Source organism: Somniosus microcephalus, chromosome 13 (genome assembly GCF_052327205.1).
Source record: "Somniosus microcephalus isolate GS21.2 chromosome 13, FLI_Smic_1.0, whole genome shotgun sequence".
Taxonomy (NCBI): domain Eukaryota; kingdom Metazoa; phylum Chordata; class Chondrichthyes; order Squaliformes; family Somniosidae; genus Somniosus; species Somniosus microcephalus.
This window is the reverse complement of record NC_140999.1, coordinates 21,972,263-21,996,051: the sequence shown is the minus strand read 5'-3', so window position 1 is coordinate 21,996,051 and position 23,789 is coordinate 21,972,263. Positions and strand designations below refer to the sequence as shown.

The window sequence follows — 23,789 nt, the reverse complement described above, 5'->3', positions numbered from 1 at the left end:
TGATTTCATATCCAGTCTCTGTGGCCTTTTCAAAGAACATAGATTTTTTTTGTCTGTCTTCTTTTTGTGTCCACGGTGAGGATTATTTTTAGCAGCCAGAGTATGAATGAAAAATGAGTTTGTGCTGGTACGTGGGCTGCAGTTCTTTTCTTTCTTCAGCTAATGATGGCCAGGGAATAGAGCACTCAACTGAATCATGGCATTTAAAAAGAGATGCTGCATTTTAAATTGCTCACTGGGATGCAAGGTTAAAAGAGAGAGACACATACATGCACACACAAAATACTGATTTTCATACATCTAAAATGGCCATTGTTGGAAAAGCAGCAACAAAAACTGAGGGATGCAGTGATGTTTCTTTGTACGATGTTTGAGTACAAAGGGGATTTTAGACTCAATACTGAAGCCCTGACCTAGTTTAAATTGTGTCAAACTGAGCGAGCACAGCAGAAATGAGGACCTACTGTCCTACACTGTTAATCTTTATGCAGGAACCTTATTTTGCTTCTGATCCTCCAGTTAAGGTTAGGTCATTGGAACCGCTACCTTTGGTTCAATTGCTAATTAGTGTGTTCTATAGAATGGAGCTAAATTTTGAGTGTCTTTTGTTCTTTTGATATTATTCACTCCACCTTGCACTCTACTGCACACGTAAACCATGCATTTTAATGCACGCTGGATGCTATAAATTTTAATTGAATTAACATCAAGCAAACCCAAAAAGCCCATTCACTCCTTTAAGGCTCTTGCTAGGAGCCATTGAAATGGTGGCATTGTATTCCTGCAGCTGAAGGGCTTTTGTAGCAATACATTTTTAGACCTCTTAAGGTATCTATATATGGTTGTGAGAGAGGCGCATGTGAAATTCTTTTGTTTTCATGCGGGGGCGAGTCTACATGCCTGATGGGTTTACATCTGAGGCGGATGGAGAATCTGCAGTCGTGACGCCTGGAAGTTTGATACTGCGCCTCTTTTGTGAGTGAAGTGGGTTGAGTCGTGACTGATTAGATTGCAGGGGACCACCTTCGAGATCCAATTAGCACTGGCCTGTGGTTGCGGTTTTTATTTTAATGCGGCTGGAAACAATGAGTGGGTTCACTATATGAATTCCAAGAAAATATTTTGAAGTGAGAGCAGCTTTCTGCTCCATTCAGAGTTGGAAAACCGCTCCTTTTTACATTTTTTGATTATGCTGTATTTATAACTAAATACCAGTATGACTTAGTTTTTTTAGTATGTTGTTGCAGTGCAGGTACTAATTTTATGGCACCTAACCCCTTGTTGGCTAATGTTTTGCATGCAAAACAAGACTAATAAGGTTTGCAAATTAAGAGCATATTGAAGAAAAATACACTAATATTTAGAGTTGAGATGGCCTTGTGTGTTGCGCAGTTGCATACAGATGAATGCTGCAATACAGTGGCTTCAAATGAGTTTCTGTGAACTGTGGGGACCTCTATAAATGGATCTGTCAGCAGTGAATTTTCAGAAGGCTGTAGTTTAGCAGACTTGTCACTTTGTGACTGCAAATATATGCACTTCAACTTTTTTTTCTTCAATTTGATTACTACTGGAGCAATTCACAGTCACAATAAGATGAAACCTGGACTGCAGTGGAGGTCTTGCAACAGAAAATGCGGCAACACAGAAAATCTGTGTTTTAAATGTGTTGTTCGTGTTTTAATGGCGCCTGTGGCAAATGCATTTTGCTACTTTACAACAAACGTTTCTGTTCGTGCACCGTGTCGCTCCCACAGTTAGATATTGGTGTGGATAGAAATATTGGTAGTGATTGTGCAAAGTATTTGCACACACCGTTCGAATGACCCCCAGCACAAAAAATCTATGCCAGCAATCCATTGTCAAAAAGATTTTGCTCCCATCCGCATTTGTGAGCTTTCACTGCTGGCTGTGTGCTTGAGTAAGGAAAAGAAGCTTTAGTGTGGGCCTGCGACCAATTAAAAGCTGATTGTTGGCTTAGCTAACCTGGTGGCTAATGGCTGTAACGTGACTGCAGTTACATATGGCGCATTTTTTGTGTGTGTTGTTACTGCTTGGCTTTTAAAAAAAAGGAAAGGCACAGGAGGGTCAAAGTCTGCATCTTAAATTTCAAAGAGACTTCAGTTAGTCTTTGGCAGCTGGTAGGTTGAAAAAGCCAAGATGGCTTTCAAAGATGCAGGGGGAGGTTAGACTGTGTTCCTTATCAGCTTGCATTATACTGGTCTGGGATTTGTATAGCGCTGGTGCATTACTTAATCAATACATTCCAGGGTACTTAAGTTAGCAGCATGGTTAGAATTCTAAGTAGGCTTTTTCCCCTACTGAGAGATGGTTTGGGGGGCGGGGAGGAGGGAGAGAAGGAGGCCTGAGAGCTGCAAATTCCACAGGCCTTTCCATAGAGCAGATGGGATGAGATTTATGATTTGATTTGCAGGGACTAGATGAGCGATGAGGTTGTAGCACATCTTTGTACCCTGCATGTTTAGTTAAGGTCAGGCCTTTTGGGTTCTGCAGCTCACCACAAACCTAGAAGTGGAATTAAATATTCTGAATGGAGAATGGAGACATTTGCTCTTCAATCAGTGCTTATTTTAGCAGTGCAGAAAGAGAAGGCTTCAGTTTTGAAGAAGGGTCAAACCCGAAACGTCAACTCAAATTTCTCTCCACGGATGTTGCCTGACCTGCTGAGTTTTTCCAGCATTTTCTGTTGTTGCTTCAGTTTTACTCTTTGTTCCTGAAATGGGAGGAAGGTTAACCTCTAAACACAACATGGGTAGTGTTTTTTATTGATTGTGATGCCTACAAACCCCTCTTTTTTTTATAGCCATTTCTAGATTGTATGTTCCATGCAAATAATATGCTTTAAAATATAACCTTTTGGATTAAAAAAAAACACAAGTGCCCAGATATATGCATTTAAAAATATAATAATGAGTACTTGTCATGTCCCAGGATGGCAGCAAGATAGCATTTGAAATGTTTTTCCTTGCTGCCCAAACACTTTTTCAGCTCTGGATCTAGAGGATAGAGATCAGTGTAACGTCAGTTCACTTTGACCAATGTGATTTCTATTTCTGATATTCCAGAGTGATCGTGTCATTGCGCAAGGGCGTCAGTAGGTGGTGAATCAGTTTAAACTGTTTTAGTGCAATGAAACTTGGTAACACTTCCTGCTGGTGCTCAGGCCAGGCACAAGTACTTCCATTAACATTTACCTTTTTAATTTTCTTTTGTTTCGCAAACACCTCATCGAAAACTGAATTGGGGGGGGGGTGTGGGTATAATTTATCATAACTTGACTCATTTTTTGTGCAGTTGACAATTAGGAAAGTGACACACATTTTCCATACAATTCTTTTTAAATTAAATGTGCTCCTAGTTTGCTCATCCAACCCCCTTGACACATCACTGAGTAAATCATTGTTGAATGATTTGGATGGGGGAGGGGTTGGGTTATCTTGTGGGGGGAGGGACAATCTTCACTTTATCTGTTGGCTGGAATAAAAGCAAGCGCTCTTTGTGTTATGTCTTAATCTGTCCCCAGGCCTCTAACTCTGCTTGTAAAGATTAACCCCACCCCCACCTCATCTAAATTCTCACTCTTTCACTGAGCTCAGCGGCAGGGGTTTAACTACCCATTCAATGTCTCATTTCGAAATGGCATTCCCCATTCCACAAGGAGCATTCAACTCTCCCTTACTTTGTTGGTTTGTCCTACTTAACCGTCGATACCTTAGCTGTCGATTTCATGTCGCTTTTTGAAATTTAAAGCCAGCGCAGACATCAGATGGGATTTTAGATTCATTTTTTAGTGTTTCTTCTGATTTTCTTTCTTACCACTTATTTCCTGAAAGGATTGAATCACACTAGGTTATGGTTCCACAGATGGCATTGGCCGTTCTTCATAGGTGAGTCAGGACTCGGAGTGTCACCGACTGATTCAAATGTTAGACGCATCACCGCCAAGTCAGATCTGGGTTTCCCGTCTAATACATATTCAGTAGGGGGGTCACTGCATAATAATCGTTTTAGCTTGGATTGCTGCAGCCAATTGTGAGGCCCTATCACTGCCCAGGCTGGGATTGTAGAACAGCACTTGCCTGGGGGCTGAACTGGGATCTTCGTAATATGGGAAGTGCTTTTATTCAGTTCACAGCAATGTCCGATTTTACCCTTTGAGTATTTGTAGTTTTAGTGAAAGCAGGCAGTAAAGGCCGGGGGGGGTTGCCTTGATTTAGTGAATTTGGTTATCACAGAAATCACAGAAACCCCACAGTGCAGATAGAGGCCATTTCGGCCCATCAAGCCTGCACCGACACATATCCCACCCGATCCCCGTAACCCCTACACCAACACATGTCCCACCCTATCCCCACGTATTTAATCCCCCTAACACTAAGGGTCAATTTATCATAGCCAATCAACCTAACCCGCACATCTTTGGACTGTGGGAGGAAACCGGAGCACCCGGAGGAAACCCACGCAAACACGGGGAGAATGTGCAAACTCCACACAGACGGTCACCCGAGGCCGGATTCGAACCCGGGTCCCTGGTGCTGTGAGGCAATGCAAGAAAAATGTGTCGCACGCAGATTAAAATCTTTTTGCTTTTTCCACTTTTGAAGAGAACCCACCAAAAAAGATATTAGTGTTTTGACATTGGTAAAACTTAGCCACTGAGGGGCTTATTAGATAGCCTTTATATATTTTGTAAAAAATCACTATGATTTATCATCCAATCAATTTTCATGGTATAATAGTAAAAAATAGCCACATACAAACCAGTATTTAAGAGGGACAGTTTAAAAAATAATGAACAATTGCTTTAGTCATTGGGTCCAGACTAATGACATTTTGATAAATAATTTCTCCTTTACAATGCTAGCAAACAAATATGTGTGGCTATGATTGAATAATGCAGGAGGGGAGATTCTTTTCAAGCAGCATTTTCCTTTTATTGAATGCTCGCTATGGTTAGGTAGATGTTTACTGTGTCTGTGTACACATAATTGAATTACTAGTGTATTTTGGTGGGTTCCCTACAAAGCTGGGATAAAGACCTTGGAGTGCAAATGTGTGGAAGATGTCTAACTCTAATGTTAAATTAGCACAGTTTGAGAAAACACACCTATTTGTTGCTTTCACTGAAACTGTGTATAACCTTGAACCATAGTTGTAAACAAAACCTGTGCAGTTAGGTGAAATGTATGAGGATAGAATTTCCATGGATTGTGTGGCTTTCCAACTCCGACCCTAATTTTCACAATTGACAATTGAAGTAATTGTTCATTTCCCAGAACCTAGCAACTGTGTATATAAAAATATAAATATAAACAGGCCTGTCCCTATCATACAAAATTAAACCTTGTTTTTTTTCCGCATTCTATGCCGCCTCCTTGTGTGTGTTCTTAAATGGGAATAGATTGTAATAATTAAGAGTAGTTAAGAGAGCCAAGTCTAGCTCGGCCTGTCTGAAAGTGTTAAAAAAAAAAAAATTGCCTACAGCATTGCATATATCAAATTCTGAATGACTGTTGGGTTTCAACTCTTGAAGCAGAGATCACAGCAACCAGAAGAGAAGCAGAATCAGCGAATGGCTGAACTGCTTCAGGGCTGTTCTGGTTCATTTGAGGAGGAGGAGGTTGAATCCATTGCCATATATGGTTATAAGGCAGCGTGTGTGCATATGTGTATGTGTGATTATATATATCTGTCTGTTTGGAGACGCATAAGACTATATTTTCTCTCCCCCATTGCCAGTGTATGACTTGTTCTAGCATGTTTTTGTAAAAAGGTAATATGAGCAATCAGAGTAGGATTGTAGGAGCAAGTGTGTAGCCAGGCCAAATGCTGGAGTGATTGTGAGCCCCTGTATTGCTATCTAGGCCTAATTTGATTGCTGTTTTACCACATCACTCAGTTTTCCATCAAAGGAATATAGTACATAAAATAAAATAAATATTTCTTACATTTTATTCAAAATATGTGGAGAAAAGATGAATAACACAAAACCAAAATAATATAGACTGAATTATTGGAGTGCCAAGATCCGAGCAATAAGGCAGATTTTTATTAGACTATTCAGAAGACATCTTTCTGAACAAAGATTAAATCTCCAGTATCCATTTCTACAACTTCGCCCCCTCCAATAAAATCTGTATTTTCAGAATAGCTTTTGGATGCAGACCAGCGTCGTCCAGAGATTATTGTTTTATTTCCAAACTTTGAAAACAGGCCTCCATTTCACATCAGTCTCCAGCCGCAAAAGATGTAAGGAATGTGCCACAAGGTTGCTTTGAAATCTTGTCTCACCTCTGTGGAGATTGGCAGTGTGCACCTGTGATGGGCCTCGTCTTCTCAAATGACTGACAGACGTTGAAAGGTTGCTCTGGCAAAGCGGATTATATTTCTGATCTTTAGCCATCTGGTTTCCCTAACAATCAGGTGCCTGGGCTCAGGAGATGGAGATGAATTGCCATCAAACAGTGAAATTCTTTAGATTCCCTGCCAGCTTGGTAGTTATTATTGAAGCTTAAACTACAGCCATACCGGAGTGCAGCTGTTGAATGCACTGTATGTACACAGCGCAATTTATAGAAGACTTATAGCTTAGTGTTGCGGGCTCTTGGAGATGTAGACGGTCACAATGAAGAACCGAAAGAACTTTGTGTGCACAGAAAGCCATTTGGCATTATCTCTTGAGGCTGAGTTGTTGGTTCTGTTCCACGCCCCTGTGTGCAGACTGTATTGAAGCAGGCACAGAACAGACTGTTGTTCATCCTTCTCCAATTTGCATTCCCCAACATTCGCTTTTTGCAGTCCGTTCTCGACTGCACGTGACCAGGATTCCAAACACGCAAGTGAGAAATGTAAATACACACAGCTGGTGTAAATAAACGGAGACACGACTATCCGTGTAAAAGCGTAACGTGCGCATCATCTGAATCTCCATGGTGCAGCGTTGAGCTACTGCAAGCTCACTGCAGCCAGGCATTGGGTAATTTAAATAGACAAGAGTCGCAGATGTATAAAACAGCAATGTACGCCTATTAACTCCCTAGAGTACAGGCTGCATAGGCTAGGCAGCAGCACGCAGGTGATTTTGACGTTAAAGTATACAGATTTAATTACTGTCGTGAATATTAGAGAGCGCTGAAGAACACAAAGCCTTTGTAGGACACAAATCCGCGTAGCTGCTTCCCTCAAGCAGAAAATTAAATGAAGATAAAAGATCCCCAGCACTCTTTGTTACCAGTTGATGTTGGTAGAGATTTGCTCTCGTCAGCTTTGATCTTTTTTTTAAAAAAAAACATAATTTTTTTTTGTGAATTAGATAGGTTATTTCCAATCAAAGCCTGTTTTAGGCCCCGAGTTAATTGATCGATCTCTGCCAGGTTGACAATTGGGCTGTTCCAATTGACCTCAGCAGTCCTAGGGAAGGGAAAAACCAACATGGTTCATGTTCCTGATCACTGTCCAGTGACCCCTATCGGAAGGTTCCACTGTGGCCATCAGTTGAGGACAGGATCTAGCTCGGTTGTGATCCTCTCACCCTATGTTTGAGTGGCCTGTCGAGACATCTAAGGAATGGCGAGTCTCTGGTGCCGATGGGACTACACCCCAGAATCCAGTCACCACCTTCAGGAGAGGGAGCAGAGAAAGGGTCACATGTTTCAAAGGAAGTGTTTTTTTTCCACGTTAACAATCAAGAATGCTAATTTTAAAAGTCCTCCAAGTTGAGATTTCTGTATATTATGTTCAATGGTAGCAAGCAGTGACATCTGCCAACAAAATGCAGCTAATTCTGCTGTCAGTAAGTGAGGACATCTCCGCTTTGAAATGTGTTTTCACCGTGTAGATGAAATGATTAAGATTGCTGGAAATAAAGTACTGAATATTAAATAGATGTGTGCCGAATCTAGAGTTTTCCATGAACTCTGGTAGAAATTGAAAGTTGAAACAGAGCACATAAATATTTAAGATTTAACATGTCAATTTTTGACTGTTACATAAACCAGATGCAAAATAATTCATTTGTTGCAATGAACCTTGAGCTCTGTCGATTGCCTCACCAACTCAGTAAAAGTTTGCCACTTTAAAGTAGCCCTCACTCTTTACAGTAGGCTTCCTTTGTTAATCTGGCACTTTTATTAGTGTTATCCTGAGGCTTTATACTGCTGCACCAGCGGGTATACCACAGTGTACCCGCCTTTTCTATTGTGAATTTGCACAAATTTTTATTTTCATATGGCATCTGCACAGAGAAGAGGTTGAGATCTGCTTTGGTTGTGTGCAGGCTGTTTCATTCAAAAATACCAACTCTGCTAAATAATTCAGTTAAACATATAGTTCCACACGGAGCAATTAAGCTCATTCAAATTTGGGTCTTCTGATGCAAGTCATATGATAGAACTTGGCTGAAGGACTTCCATTCTAGGTTCAGCTGACAGCCCTTTCAGAGGTGAAAATAAATGAGTGTTAACGTGTCTTAAGTAACATCAAAGTTTTAAACGTGCTTCATTCTTTCTCCTTTCAGGTCAATGACTTTCTGTCAGGACGGTCACCTTTGACACTTGCCCTGCGGGTTGGAGATCATATGATGTTTGTTCAGCTCCAGTTGGCAGCCCAGCAGGCTGGCAGCCAGCTACAGCACAGGCATGTGATAGCCAGTCGGGAGAGCAGCGGAGGGGCAGCAACGCCCAGCTTTACTGACACTCAAGGACTTCACAGGCAAACTGTCGGAGCCTCAAACTGTAACCACATTGCGGCCTGCCAGCAAGCAATGGCGAGCCCCGCCCCTGCGGCAGCGACCACCTGCTTTAGCACAGCTCGCCCACCTTCAGTCACCGCTGGATCGTTCAGGTCACACGGGGCCAGCACGTCAACAGCCAGCCACAACATTGCTTCTTCGTCTTGCACTGAGGTATGATAAACTTACCTCGACCATGGAGACTCTACGCTGCTCATAGGATGTGTCACACTAAATAATATCGTGTGATATTGCACAATATACAGCACAGGCAAATCTTAAACTTGGTTATTATTAATAGCTTATCTCAGCTGGGATTAGCTTCAGTGTCCCTAGGTCAGAGAGGGGGCTACATATCCTTTCCCAGTCCTCATTGCTGTCTGGTAAATCCTGCTAGACGTTCACATGGGTGGACATTGGTGATGACGGGATCAGACTTCACTATGATGCCCTTTGTGGTCAATAGCTGCTGACACCCACACATGAAGAATGGTCAAATGGATGATTGACCTCTTTGGGACCACATCCCAGCATGAATTAGTACTTTCAGGAGAGATTGGAAACGTGGAAGTTGGAGGACAAGGGGTGAGGGAATTGGCTATTTTTTTTTTTTTAAAAAGGAACCTGTCACTTCAACAGATAAAATCAGTGTTCCTGGGGGAAAACCAGTAACATTGTTACTCATGTCTTTAAAAATATTATTTTGTGTCTTAAAAATATTATTTCTTTCTCCCCTCTCCGAACTGTACAGCAGTGTTTGTTTCTTTTGTTGGCCCTCTTGAGATTCTGCAGCAAAGAATTGGTTGATATTAATATGTGGGGCCTGTTCAGCTCTAAATGTTATGATCAATAATACACTTTGTGCACTTTAAGGGCCTGATTAAAAATATAAGCAACCAATCTACTAGGTTTCCCTTTGTTTCAAAATGCAAAAGGAATGGCAAAATGTTTTATTAATATCTCTTGCTGATAGCCAGGTTCTCGGCTGTGATATCTTTTGGGAATAGTCAGCTGCCTTTATGCTGCGCCTGCCAAAAGCATTAACTGAGTTGAAATTAAGATAATTTATTATAGAGCTGAGCTGTCCCTGATTAGTTCTAATGACCAACTCAGATGGGTCCAGGAGAGAACTGAGTTGCCTTAACTGGTGATGTATAGATTTGCATTAGCGCTGGCCTGCCCTGTTAATCGGCCCAATTAGCCATTGCATACTTGAGACGGTTCGAAACTGTTGAGAGGGGAAGGCGCCAGGTTAGGTACAGCAATACAATTGGCCATATTGTAGCCGGGGCAGGAAATGTTCCCCTCTGGAGGAAGAAGGGACACATACCATCACTCAGCTTTATCTGTAAGTCTTGTGTTCTTCCAGCTTCCTGTTTTTTTGCATTCCATTAGGAGCAGCATATCAGTAACGCATAGTACGACCCACAAAAAGAGTTCTATCTGTTGGCTTAAAAGGATGTAGGGGTAGGAGAGCAAACAGATGTTGGTGCTTGTAAATAGAAAATTGGTTCATGCGGCTTTGCTCCTTATTACTAAGACTGATCCATAAACCGCGGCTTTCAGTTTATCATTCACTTTCAGCGTATTTTTTTTGTAAATGTGGCAGAAAGTTCAGCAGACTTCCTATAATTGTAACCCGTGGTTTGCAAAACTGTGAGGGAAGGGACATCAGTTTGTGTTCTGAGCATGTATTTGTGGTTCTCTTAATTTTTTTTTGTTACTAACCGTAGTGACATTGAACAATTGCTCTTTCAGGGTGACTGCAGTACAAGAAGCAGTAGTTCAGCTGCTTCGAGCAAGTCTCGAAAACCAGGTGCCATCATCGAGAGCTTTGTCAACCATGCCCCTGGGGTTTTCTCAGGAACCTTCTCAGGTAATTCAAAGTACATACATATTATTCAAATTATTTTAGCTGCGAAGACATATTAAAATTGTCAAACGGGAAGAGGAATTTGAAAAGTAACTAGAAGTTTGGTGTGCTGTAAGGAACAGTTGTGGCGTTAACTTCCTCAAGTTAGTATTAGTCCTTTAACTTTTGTTTCATTTCCGTCTTCCTGCATCAGGCGCTTTGCAGGTTTTTTTTCTCCCGTCATAAAAGGGTCTTTGTGTTGTTGTGTTTTTCCACATGGAGGATTGGGAGCAAATTCTCCAGAGCCTTCATGTCTGGTGCTTGTGGCAGTTAAAATGATTTAATTGGTCACACTGTTGCAACTGAAGGAAGTGCTCTGTTATCGCCTTCTGGTGGGTTGTGGCACACTCGCAGCTTGAAACTCTTCCTGTTAGTAGTATTTGTTCCTAATTTTCCTTTTCTTCCTTCCCCCCCAAACCAGGCACTTTGCATCCAAACTGCCAGGACAGCACTGGAAGGCCCCGCCGTGACATCACCACCATCCTGCAGATCCTGAACGACCTGCTGAGCGCGACCCGTCACTACCAGGGGATGCCGCAGTCCCTCACGCAGCTGCGCTGTCAGACACACTGCGCCCCCAACACGCCATCGCCTTCGCCACCTTCCCCAGGCTGCTCAAACAAAACTACCTCTGAAGACACAATGCAGCAACCACTGCATTCGCTCGTCCAGTGCCAGAGCCAGATCAGGATGTGCAAGTCAAGCGGTGAGTCATCAGGGAATACCAAGGAATCTGAGGTGGTGTGCAGCACAGTTTCGTAGATTAAAAAGCCACGTGATCCAAGTCTGGGATACTATGCAATAATTCTTCCTATGCACTCCCATTAACTCAATTTGTTTGGTTGAAGCGAACCTATGAAATACTTGCATTAAATTTTAATTTGAAAGAAAGAACTTTCATTTATAAAGTGCCTTTCATGTCTCAAAGCACCAATTTAGGAAACATGGCAGCCAATCTGCGCACAGCATTTTCTGAGCACAGTGAATATTTCTGTTTTAATACCGAAATATATTTTTTCTTCTTTCCAAGTTGCCCTCCACTCCTCAAAGCGTTGACTTCTTATCGAGCTACGGTTTTGACGGACGCTATCAGTACTTTGCCCACGTGGCCGTTACTCAATGTGTGAGCCTTGTAACAGTGAGCGCTATGCTATTACACTGTGGGAGGTATCACAGGCAAGCCCCATTCTGTCAACGGCCGATGTGCAAACCCACTTCCAGCAGGATTGGAGGGAACTGCAATCACGTGCGGGAACGCCGGGTGTCTTTTTTCCCCCCCCCCCTTCCTAATCCAGAGGTGCTGAGGCCGAGTGTAGCATTCTCGCCACTGCCTCCGCTGAGCCCAGTTTAGACTGGGAACGTGGGGCCTCCTGGTCTGTGCGGCTCCACTGCTTGTTGGATAAACGCATTGAGCCATTTGGGAGCGCAAAAGAATTTTAAAAAATCAAATATAATTATAGTCAAGCTCTCGTTAACAATTTTTCCCCAGAAATGTAAATACAGTTTGCGCAATATGATGCATTGAGTGGCAAATATACATACCTTGGGAGTGGCTGTGAGTAGCTCCCCATAGACCATTGAACCATATAGCGTGAGGTTTGAGTTTCAGTCTGTGTTCTGTGCTTAGTTAGGTAATCTCAGCATCCCTTGTGTGTGTGTGTGTGTGCGTAGATTGAGAAAAATATTGGCCCAGCTGCTCATAGCTCCCAATATCTACTGTAGAGACTTGTGTGCGAAGGACAGGTAGCTGATGATGGTATTGGAGAAACACTCCCCCAGCATGAATCCGTGGCTTCAGGGAGGAGAGAGACCAGGAGAAAAGATTGGATTGTGGGTGTGGGTGTGGGGTGACAAAATTGTTGATGAGAGAGGAAACATGTTGGGAACAGAATGCTGACAGCCACATTAAATGTTATACTGGCTCGAACACGGCTTTATACACCTTCTGAGCAGGATGTTCATTTTAAATGTTCTGTGGCTCGACAGTTTTTATTCCCGTGTATTCATACCAGCGGCTGCTTTGGGCCGAGCATGCGAGCCGGTAGCGGCAGCATGTGCTTTTCTTGTGATGCAGCAGCTGTTGCTAAAGTCCAACCAGATCGAACAACCGTCGCTTGGGAGCCGGAGGAATTAGCAAGAATGGGTACCGCAGGAATGCCGCAGCATTAAAGGCTGGCCATAAATCGGGCTTGTCTGTACCTGGGCTGCTTTTTTTTCCCCCTCCAAGCTTCAGCAGCTTCTGAAGGCTCCTAGGCTGCAGAGCTATAATTATCAGGTTTCTTGGAACATCTGTCACATGAAGTGAGAGGAAGGCCTCTTAATGTGTCTCGGTGACTTCATGCTGAAAGTATATCATTCAGTGTGATACCACGGGTAGTAAATACAGAAAAATTTGTGAAAGAGAATTTGTTGGATTTTTTTTCTTCTTCCTTGTAAGAAAGCATGGAGTCTTTTGTAATTTTTTTTTTACTATTTAAAGACCCAAACAAGGCACACTCTATTCAGACAAATGTGGAAATAGCTGACATTGTAGTAGAAGAGGTCAGCAGCTTGGAACGGAATGAGGAAATTGCAGGAAAGGCCATTGACTGCAACACATCCAGCCATGAATAATTTAAACCCTCTTGAAAGATTTTACAATGACGCTTTTACAGTCGAAGTTGCAGCATGGTCACAACCGCACAGTTTTTTTTTCTATATTTATAGAAAGAATTCTGAGCCTGATTGTTTCTTGGTATCAAAGAGTATTCATTGGATATTCTCCACTGTGGCCTAAATCTAAAATAAGGTCATGCTCTCGCCTCCGTCCCACTTTCTATTAATGCTAAGTCTTAAGCTTTGTATTTTGCCTGAATTGTTTGCATATGGTACAGCTGGTGGTGCTTCCATGATACCATTTCTTAATTTTGATTTCGCCCCCTGTACTTCTGCATCTATAAATGTTCTTGGCTTCTCCATCCCCTCTGATCTCAAATGGAAATCTCATATTTCCATCATTACTAAAGCTACCTCCAAAAAGCTGGGTCTTTTTTTTTCCTCTCCGCAACTCATCACTGTCTAGAAAGCTGAAGTTTGTCCAGGAATTGAACACTGCTGGCGTGTCTGAGGAGTGTCTTGCAGGACCTCTCTCGCACACTTGGACTGGGTGCTAGTAAATAGCATGTCATCTGATATGGGAATCTACTCTCCAGTTCCAACTCCTCTCTCTTTGCAACTTGACTGGTCTTGCTATATTTTAGCAAAACTGCGGTGATCCGTGCACCTTCTGAATTACAACATGCACTTCCTCTTCCCTACATTCCAACTATATTGAATTCGAGACTATTCCAGTGTCTTACTCTGACTCGGTCCTTATGACCTCAAACCTCTGGAACATTTTGCCTTCCTTAGTCTTCATTTCTACAATCTTTTGGGCTTTTAAAAGAAGGAAACACAAGCTTAGTGTGTCACCTAACAATACTTCCTGATTGAACTTCTCTTTTACTCTTTTCAACCTTGTTGGTGTCCTGTACAATGAGCCGTGGCTTTTTTTTTAACCTATTTTCTTCATCAGGACAAAAGCCCTTTGGTGTTTGCTCGTGTTTTTGGACGGTTGGGGAGGTGCGAGGAAGGTTATTGAAATAGATTACAATGGTGCCAGAGTCCACACCCTTGCAGCACGTAAACAAATTGGCTCCAATAACCGGAGCTCTTTTCTGACCTTTGTTGCTGCACTTGGTAGCAGAAGTTGCAACTACAAGAACAGTGGGGCCTTTCAACACCATGAAAAAACAAAAGAACCCAGTTCCCACCTCCATGAAAGGTCATTTGCAGCAACTGCCTGTGATAGTAGACCTCGAGGCTATGTTTGTATCTTGAACACAGCAGATGGCAGTGATTCACACTATGTAATGATAAGGAACAGCGTGCCCATGCTGCAGGCCTCTGCAGTGTACACGCTACAGACCCAGGTTGACGTGGGAATTGAAGCTCTACTAACATTTAAGATACTGAAACAAATATGCATCCTTAAGCTGTCTTCGGCCATGCAACTCAATACTATGCCAATGGTAGTCGGCTTCTTAACATGTTAGTCGTTTTCTCAATGGAAATTTTACAAGGTTAGGGGTGGGCGGGGGGGAAGGCTGTACCAATATAGTACCCTTTAACAAACGCAACTGAATGCCTCAGAACTATGAGTACTGTTGTGAGCTGATAGTTGTTTTTGGAAAGCGCAAAGGCTGCTTTATCTTTGCTCACATTTGCAAAGCTGTAATAATAGAATAGGGAAGAGAAAGTCGCTCCTTTGCAATAAAAAATAAGTTCCTTGCCTTGATAATTTGCCTAAAATGCGCACCGCAGACAGGTAGTTACTTGTCTTTTGAAATGCAACCAATTTAGGCTGAGATTTGCATTTCTCACGCCAGCGTAGAATCTTCCTGTGTGCTCAACGAATTTGCGTCTCGATGGGAACCATAAACGAAGGGGAACAATGAAGCGTTTTCTTCACTTTTTGTTTTTGGCAGATGTGGGGAGCCTGCAGGGAATCGCTTCTCGGCATTTGCATTCAATCCGCCCACACAGCAAGCTGTAGCAGTTGCGTTGAAGGATGATGGTTTGCACAGACAGGGTTGGGGTGGGGAGGGGGAGGGGGTGGGTGTGGGGGAAGTGGGGGGGAGGGAGGAGGAGGGCAATTGGGACAGGAAGACGTAGGAGAGCACAGCGACTGCGTATGGTTTAGCTGTGCTATACCTTGTGGTTTCCAGCTCACGTTTTTGCTCCAAAGAATACCATTTGTGTTTTCACGTTGAAACCGGTTAACTTCAACCAGTTACAGCGTAACTCGGTCCACACACAAAACCCTCGGTTATTTCTTGCTTGAGCACAATTGTACTTGGCAGAGGACAAAAGTGTAATAAATACATAAACGCAGGTAACAACTTCCTTCCCTTTTCTCCTCCCACCGCCATTCATATATTCATGGGCACACACATTAGGCCTCGTGCCCTAATTGCACAGAGCTCAGACCTATTTATTTTACACATCCGACTGCTGAAAATGAACTGTTGTTGAGGATTAGTTGGACCCTAGCTTGTTGCTGGGCAGCACTGAGGGATATTTTAACCCTCCTCGGATTCCTGATAGGTAGGAGGACCTGTTTTTTTTGTCGTTGCCAGGTGTTGGCTCAATTGCGCATTATCAGACGCTGCCAGGTATTTTTAAACCTGCGGCAGCGAAACAGGAAATCGCTTTTTTAGCAACAGCTGAATGTAAGCACTGGGGTTTAATTGATGCTTTCTGCTCTGAAGGCAGCAGCAGCTGCTGTAGTGGTTTGCAACTGTAAGGAAACTGCCATAATGTATCATTAAGAATAAAACAAGGTTCTCGTAGCCTCAGATGGCAGGTACAGCAGTGAGTTATTGTCCGAAGCTCCACTATTTAGATGTTTGTCTGATGAACACTTTTTTAAAAAGCTACCTCTAGTAATGGCTCAGAAAAAGCATCATCATCACTGGCTGAGATCCGCCAATACAGTACAGACCAGAGCTTGACCCTGGTCTATATGTCTAGTGACACAACACAAGATAACATTACCCACAGTAACCTGTATTTTGGACGTTAAACTAAATCCCACCTGTGCCCACTCAGGTGGATGTAAGAGTTCTCGTGAAATGCAAAGAGCTCCTCCGGTGTCTTAACCAACATTCCTCCCTTATCCAACACTACCAAAAAAAATAACAATCTGGTCACTAAATAGCTGTTTAATTTGATCTTATCTGCACAAATTGGTTGCTGCATTTCCCCCCATCCCATAACAGTAGTGACTGCACGTCAAAGATAATCCACTGGCTGTAAAGTGCTTTGGGACGTCCTGAGGATGTGATCAGGTGCTATATAAATGCAAGTTCGTTCTTTTTCTGGCGTTAGCCTGGTAACGCTCGCTGTCATTAGGCTCATGCATGAAGAATGGCCATTTGGTGAGGGTAAATTGGGCCTTCTGTAAACCCGGGACAAGAAAGGAAAATAATAGATGATGAGACAGTTGCCACAGTAACAGAAGTAAGACAAAGCTTGCAACAGGAAATGGCTTCCTCTTGCCCAGTGAGATTCTAAAGTGCAGCCCTGAATAGGAGTAACAAAAGCTTGTTTACAGCATGTGCTAAAATACAAAGAGAAATGAGTGTTTTCATAAGCAACTCGAATTTAATCTTTGGAATCCTTTTCTGCCGGACTGGCATTTAGGGTAAACTGTCGCAGTTAAAATTTGAATATCAGTTTTAAAATGAGTATCGTGCGAGCACTAAAAGGGACTTGCAAGACAATCTGAAGACTGAACGATAGGAGACATTAGAATTTTCCTTTCTCCAACGCGAGGGCTCAGCTACTTTTATATTCTTTTGCTGCTGGCTCACGGTGGCAACCGCAAGCTAAGCTCACCAGATTTATTTTTTATTTTTTAAGGACAACGGTAAGGAAGACCTGTTGCTAGATCTGTCCGATTGGCGCTGGACTTCCTGTGCCTGTTCCGGCAGCAGCAAGCTCCCTGTCATGACATTAACATGTAGATGTGCGTGGCGTTTCATGGACGCCATGAAGTAACATCATGCCACCAATACGCCATGCATGCTGAATGGCCAAAAAGTCATAGTCAGTCTGTGCGTGCACGATATCATAGACTAGTACAACATTTGGCCCATCGGGTCTGCGCCGTCTCTTTCGAAGAGCAAAAATCCATTTATTGAAATCCACTTTGCCTTTGGTTTCTCTTCTCTCTTGGGCAGTCCCTCGGAACCGAGGATGACTTGCTTCCACATTAAAAATGAGTTCTCAGGTGACTGATGAGTCCAATGCGGGTCCTACAGTCTCTGTCACAGGTGGGGCAGACGGTGGTTGAAGGGGCGGGTGGGTGGGGTGCTTGGGTTGACTTGCGCTTGGCTTCCGCTTGCTCCCGGCGAAGAGACTCGAGGTGTGCGGCGCCTTCCTGGATGCTTCTCCTCCACTTTGTGCAGTCTTGGGCTAGGGATTCCCAGGTGTCAGTGGGGATGTTACACTTTTTCAAGGAGGCTTTGAGGGTGTCCTTGAAACGTTTCCTCTGCCCACCTGGGGCTTTCTTGCCGTGTCGGAGCTCCAAGTAGAGCGCTTGTTTTGGGAGTCTCTTATCGGGAATGCGGACGACGTGACCCGTCCATCAGAGCTGATCGAGCGTGGTCAAAGCTTCGATGCTGGGGATGCTGGCCTGAGCGAGAACACTGACATTGGTGCGCCTATCCTGCCAATGGAATTGCAGGATCTTGCGGAGGCAGCGTTGGTGGTACCTCTCCAGTGCTTTGAGGTGCCTGCTGTACATGGTCCATGTCTCTGAGGCATACAGCAGGGCAGGTATCACTGCTGCTCTGTAGACCATGAGCTTAGTGCCGGGTTTGAGGTCCTGGTCTTCAAACACACTCCTCCAGGAAGACTGGCTGCTCTGTTTAAACATAAACGTGAGAGCGACGCAGATCGGTGTCTCTCCTGAGATCTGGTCTGTAATCGAAAAATAGCTCTTGACTCCTTGCTAGGATGTGCTTCTACGAGCGATGATCTTCTTTCAGTATATTGTCCAACTGGCTGTTATACATTGCGAGTCTTGACAAAATGTCTCGGCAGGCTATTTAATAACCATTGGTTAGCATCACAGCTGGGCTCGATTCTGGCCTTACTTGACAACCACAAATGCAGCCTTTCAGAAGCAGTCGCTGGAGCTTGTCCAAGAGCAGGAACACTGGTTGGTCTTCCTTTCTCTTACTTGGGCACTGCAGCCGATTGTAGCGCTCCTACAGCTGTCCCAGCTGAGATCAGCTTGCTCCAAACCGATTGATTGGGAATTGCACTTGGGTTATTCCTGTGTTCCTGCCCTGTAAGGTTCAGCAACAAACTGAGTAAACTAGCTGAGCCAGAGTTGGCATTTTAGATGGAAATAATTCCACAAAAATGGTCTGTATTGTTTGTAAAAGTCTTTCCAAGTGCAAAAATGCCATCGGCTTCTTAACCTATCCCTTGCCCTCAAAGGTAATTGAAAACTGGTGCAGTTGACTTCCTAATTGTTTCCACAACGCACCATTTGCACACTTACAATATTCTCACCAATTGGAAATGGCCATTGGTGTGTTTCTGGATCCTTCCACTTCACATCTCCACACAAACTAAAAGCATGTCAAGTAGAGTTGAGACGTTGGGGGTCCTAGTTGGTTCTTTGACAGAATACGTAAGCTAATGGAAATTCAAAGAAAGATCTATAGGAGCCATAGGGATAACCTTTACCTCTCTGTTCTCATGGTAATGAATGAATGCACTAGCACTGATGTTTAATCAATACAATTCCCATGAGTTTCTAATGCAGGATTGATCTCCTCTAATGTACTAGCATTATTTAATTCCATTCAGTAGGGTGTAGCAGGAGCTTTGAAACGACTTGGTCTGCAGTGACTAATGAACCCTCAATTACAGGCTGGCTTTTTAACCCTTTCCAAGCTAGTTAGGCCCAAGATAGCCCACTGAGGTTAAAGACCAATATTGGAAAAGCAACCCAATCAATAAGGAATTAACAGCAACAGTGAGCAGATACAAGAACTCACAAAGGACTCTGGGCTATGAACTAATAACCAAAATATAAAAACCAATCTGATTTTTGTAATGGTCCAGAATATACAGTTGATGCGATAATGATTTAAAAATCAAGTACGGCAACTTTGTCCTCTAGAACTTCATTGTGGATAACAGGTGTACCCCAGCCTGTGGCAGACTGAAGCATATTAAGTGGGGCAATGAAACCACCCTCATTTCTTAGATCAGCCCCATGAAACAACACCAGTCTTAATCAATTTGAATATAATGGAACTCGCTGGTATGATGAGACATTCCCATTCATTTGTATACAGTAAGATGACCAATTTTATCAACGTGTGAAAATTTGAATTTTCTAACCTTTTTTTTCTTCTTTCATTGTAGGTGACCGACTGAGACAGACAGAAAACCGCGCTACCCGCTGCAAAGTGGAGCGCCTGCAGCTATTGATGCAGCAGAAGAGGATGCGCAGGAAGGCCCGGCGAGATGCCAGAGCACCGTACCAGTGGCTGCCCAACCGCAAGTCCAGCCGGACAAATAGCAACAGCAGCAGTGTATCTAGTGACGGCAGCCTAGACTTGGACTTTGAGGACTCTGTATGGAAGCCTGAAGTCAAAGCTGATATGAAGTCTGAATTTGTTGTGGCATAGACCTACCTGGCGAGGGGGGTAAAAAGCAGGACTTCACTTTTGATTTCAGCGACCAAATGTACTCTAAGCAAGCTTCCAGAGGTTGCAGATGGAGTATAGGAAAGATGAAGAGAGAGAGAGAAAGCAAGGTCTCCTGAAATCAGGACTGTACATCTGAAAAACTTTTAATTCCCACAAAAAAAGAATGCCGTCTGTAGTTCAAGATGGAAAGAAGTCACATGATTAAGTGGATCTAACAAACAGCAGTTGACGTGTCTGCAGTAACCACAAATGGCTGCCCTACAAAATGGTCAATTATGACGGAGATTGGAGAAGACTTGGCGTGTCCGGACATGAGCATGTCTTTCCTCTTGGTGATAAAAGTCGCGCAATGAAGCTGCTTGTTGCCATGGTTGCACTGTTCTTCCCGCGAAGGTAGCAGGAGAGCTGCAATTGCAAAAAAAAAGTCTCCTTTGCTTCGTTGAAGGTCAATGGGGGTACTACGCTTTTTATCGGACAGGGAAAAAAAATGAAGTCTTTAAATAAATAAAAAATTACTGTATGTAGCATTGTTCACCGACACTCTCGAAGCATTCAGTTACTGAAATTTTGCACAATTTTTAAACAGCGTGACAACAGGTAGCTTTCATTCAAGCAAGTTTGTCCAATGGTGACTGCATGTGTCTATGGTGACCGACCATGGGTCTGTCAGCCCTGGTGAAGCTCTAGATTTTGGAGACAAGAATAGTGGGTTTTGCTCTGCATCATATTTATGATGGCCTGTGTCACATGGGAAAGGTTTAAATTGCTGGCATAAGTAGAACTGTTCTGGGGAAAAGTGTAACTTTAAATTCAGTCATTTTACCCTACTGTTTTGGGGGTGGGAATCCATACATGGCAAGGCCGAATAAGCCTTTGGTGCCATTTTTCCTACACAACTGAGCCAGATCATTTAGAGGTACACTTGTGGTACAGTACTAGCTAGTGTAGACTGTAGAAAAGTTGCGAGATCCATCGTTCAAGTTATCTCTACTATTGCATTTTGCATACCACATCTTGGCTTACCAGTAGACGGAAGCCATGTTGGTTCTGTTTTCAGCGCAATGCAGTTTAGGCAATGGGCATTGAACTAGGCCTGGGAGCGAAGGTAATTCTTATAATGCAGACCTTGGGGTTGGCACAAAACTTCCTACTTGTTTGTTCTACACTATACAAGTGTTATCTATTTAGTCCGATGGTACAATTTTTCATTTTCTGAGGAAATTGGCAGTTTCCCACCAATTTTTTTTAATAACAAATTTACATTTTGGTGTGTGTGTGCGTGTGTTTGTGTGTGTGTGTGCGGGGGGGTGGGGGGGGGATTAAATCAAAATTTGCTGCATAAGCCTGCATACTCTTTATAAATTCAGTACTTAAAGATATTGGCTGCTACCAAACAGCCCAACATCTTCAAACTGCGAGGGTTAGCTTAGTGATCCTTAGTGGAGCCCAGTTTGAAATGAATTTTAAATATGTGGCAATTGCTAAACACAGTGCAAAATGCAGAGTGTGTAGGGTGTGTTCCTAAAGGTTGTGAAAGAATTGGTTCCATGCTTATTGGGCAATGTAACCACAGCTGCAACTGAAATCCATATATGAGGTACCCTAGGTCCTACCATTGCAATACTGTGATGTCACCAATATTACACAACCCAATCTCTTCCTCATCAGTGTCAGTAATACAAGTGCCTTTTTGTTCCCAAGTCTACTTCTGTGTCCTTGGCCCATCAGTTGGGAGAATTCCCCCCGCCCACCCCACCTTCTCTTCCACCTGTGCTCTTACTTACAGTCTATGGAAAGGCCAGTACTGCCCCCTGCCCCTTTGTTTTTCTGTGTCTTCCTATTGTCACTGCGTTCCCTGTCTTTGTCATAGAATTGCGACCTGTTTACGCTCGCTACTGTACAAAAGAAAAATGTCGGAACACTCTTCTCCAAGCTAACTCCGTTCTTTCATCCACATGTCATAGGCTGTGCCTCCCATTACCTGTGCAACTAAGACCCTGCAAGGCCATTGTGGTTTATCAAGGTGTGCCATCTGGACCCCTGTCATGTCCTGTACCGTTGTGACTAGGCACACGTTGTAACGTCCCACTTCTGTTTGTGAACTTCCTGCTCGTATTTACTGTAGGTTTTTTATATATATACATATATATATTTAACTGACTTTGTACTGTGTGCTATCCGTTGTGCCCCTATCCTGGTTTTAAAAGAAAAAAACGTAAAGAAGCATTAATTCACCAATTTGTTGGTGGGGATTAAATGTATGAACACCTCATTTAAATATTCTGTATTCTTGTAGCCAATTAAAAAAAAAAAAAATACAATGTTCTAGCTAGGCTGGTGTAGCACAAATGTGACTGTATTAATTTATAAACCAAAATGGTGACTGTGAACTAGGTATTTATTTGTGCATTTGAAAGTTTGGGGGAAAAACGACGTCACAGCTTGAACACGGCCAGGGTTGATGCAATCTCCTCCATGGAATCTGCACCAGTTTCCATTATTCTAAGCAATACATTTCATTGTGACTTGGAACGGGCCTTGTAGTTCATTTGGGATGGGGTTGGTTAGATGTAACCAAACTATTATTGTCACTTGGGATTTTGCATTTACCTCTGCCTTACACACTTGGCAAGACAAGAAGGTTGACGCACTGTCATCCTAAGCATTGGAATGAAGCAGAAAAACAGTAAATTATAATGTATTGGTATGTAGATAAACTTACATGCATGTATCATTAGGACTTGACAATGGTTTGTGGGACATACAGTAATTGGTTGTTATGTGGTAATCTGAACATGTACAAACTTGTATTAGGTTTTTGTATAGCATTGGAAAAAAAAAAGCGATTCTGCAGGTATAAATAATAAAAGACCAAATGTTGGTGATAAACATATGTCTTGTTCCTTGTTTTGTGTATTTTTTATTGCACATTTATTCTCATGTTTTCTTTTTCCTCTGCCTGAAGATATTGGCCGAGAAATTCGTCATGGGCGTTGGCACGAAACGGGCGGTATCGGATGGTCCACCCAATGTCTGCAGCGCCTAATATTCATTCCATTTGTAGGTCTGAGGATTAGGTGCCGCGTTTAACGGGTGGTATCAGATCGGCCGCCCGTTTTCTGCAGTGCCGGCTATTCATTCCATTGTGGGTCTGAGTATCAGGTGCAGCATTTAACGGGCAGCTGATCCGTTACCGCCCGTTTTGCGCCACCGCCAGAGATGAATTTGTAGGCTATTGACTCCCAAGTGGCCATCCAAATAGTCTTTTTTCATTGAGCAGAGATAGCGTTGGGAAGGCTGCAGTGCATCAGAGCTCAGTCTCCTCATCTGATATACATACGTACTTTCCAATAAGAGTTATTGGACGGCAAATGGAAAGGAGAATCTGGGTTACATAGTTATTGCCCTATATTGGCTGTGTGGATAACTGAGCACAAATCTGGGATCTTCCTGCTCGGTTTCAAACCGGATGGTGCATTTACAAACTAATGTCTATTATCTAGGTGCTTTACTACATAACCCCCAAAGTGCAGTGATAATTACTTTATATACCTCGCTCTCACACACTTATGTGACAAATGCAAAACAATCTTAAGGAGGAAAAGTTGACTGCACCTGTTACTGAGGAGCATTTTCCACTTCACAAAATTCCCTGACAATAAAGCTTTGATTGATATCTGTTTACTCAACTATTCGACATTGTGATCTTCAACACTTAACAAAAGGAATGCCAGGCTGACCTTTAACTGACCAAACCACTGATCTCAAGAATGCAGAACAATTACACCTCTCGGCCTTAACCAGGCACACACCTACACCTTAACGGAAATGAACTGGGGACCGGAAAATGGGGCAAACCAGATTACATCTGGAG

The 23,789-nt window shown here is 43.0% G+C and overlaps 1 protein-coding gene across 1 annotated transcript in view; it reads left to right on the top strand.

The window, feature by feature from the left end:
• The window catches only part of midn (midnolin), a 30,384-nt gene extending 7,576 nt beyond the window's left edge, over positions 1 to 22,808 (top strand). Inside the window, exons 5-8 of the mRNA XM_086004611.1 lie at positions 8,537 to 8,923; positions 10,508 to 10,625; positions 11,083 to 11,367; positions 19,629 to 22,808. Of these exons, the coding sequence (XP_085860737.1) occupies positions 8,537 to 8,923; positions 10,508 to 10,625; positions 11,083 to 11,367; positions 19,629 to 19,894 (1,056 nt within the window). The 3' untranslated portion in view covers positions 19,895 to 22,808. The remainder of the gene's footprint in view (positions 1 to 8,536; positions 8,924 to 10,507; positions 10,626 to 11,082; positions 11,368 to 19,628) is intronic.
• Positions 22,809 to 23,789: the final 981 nt, after the last annotated feature.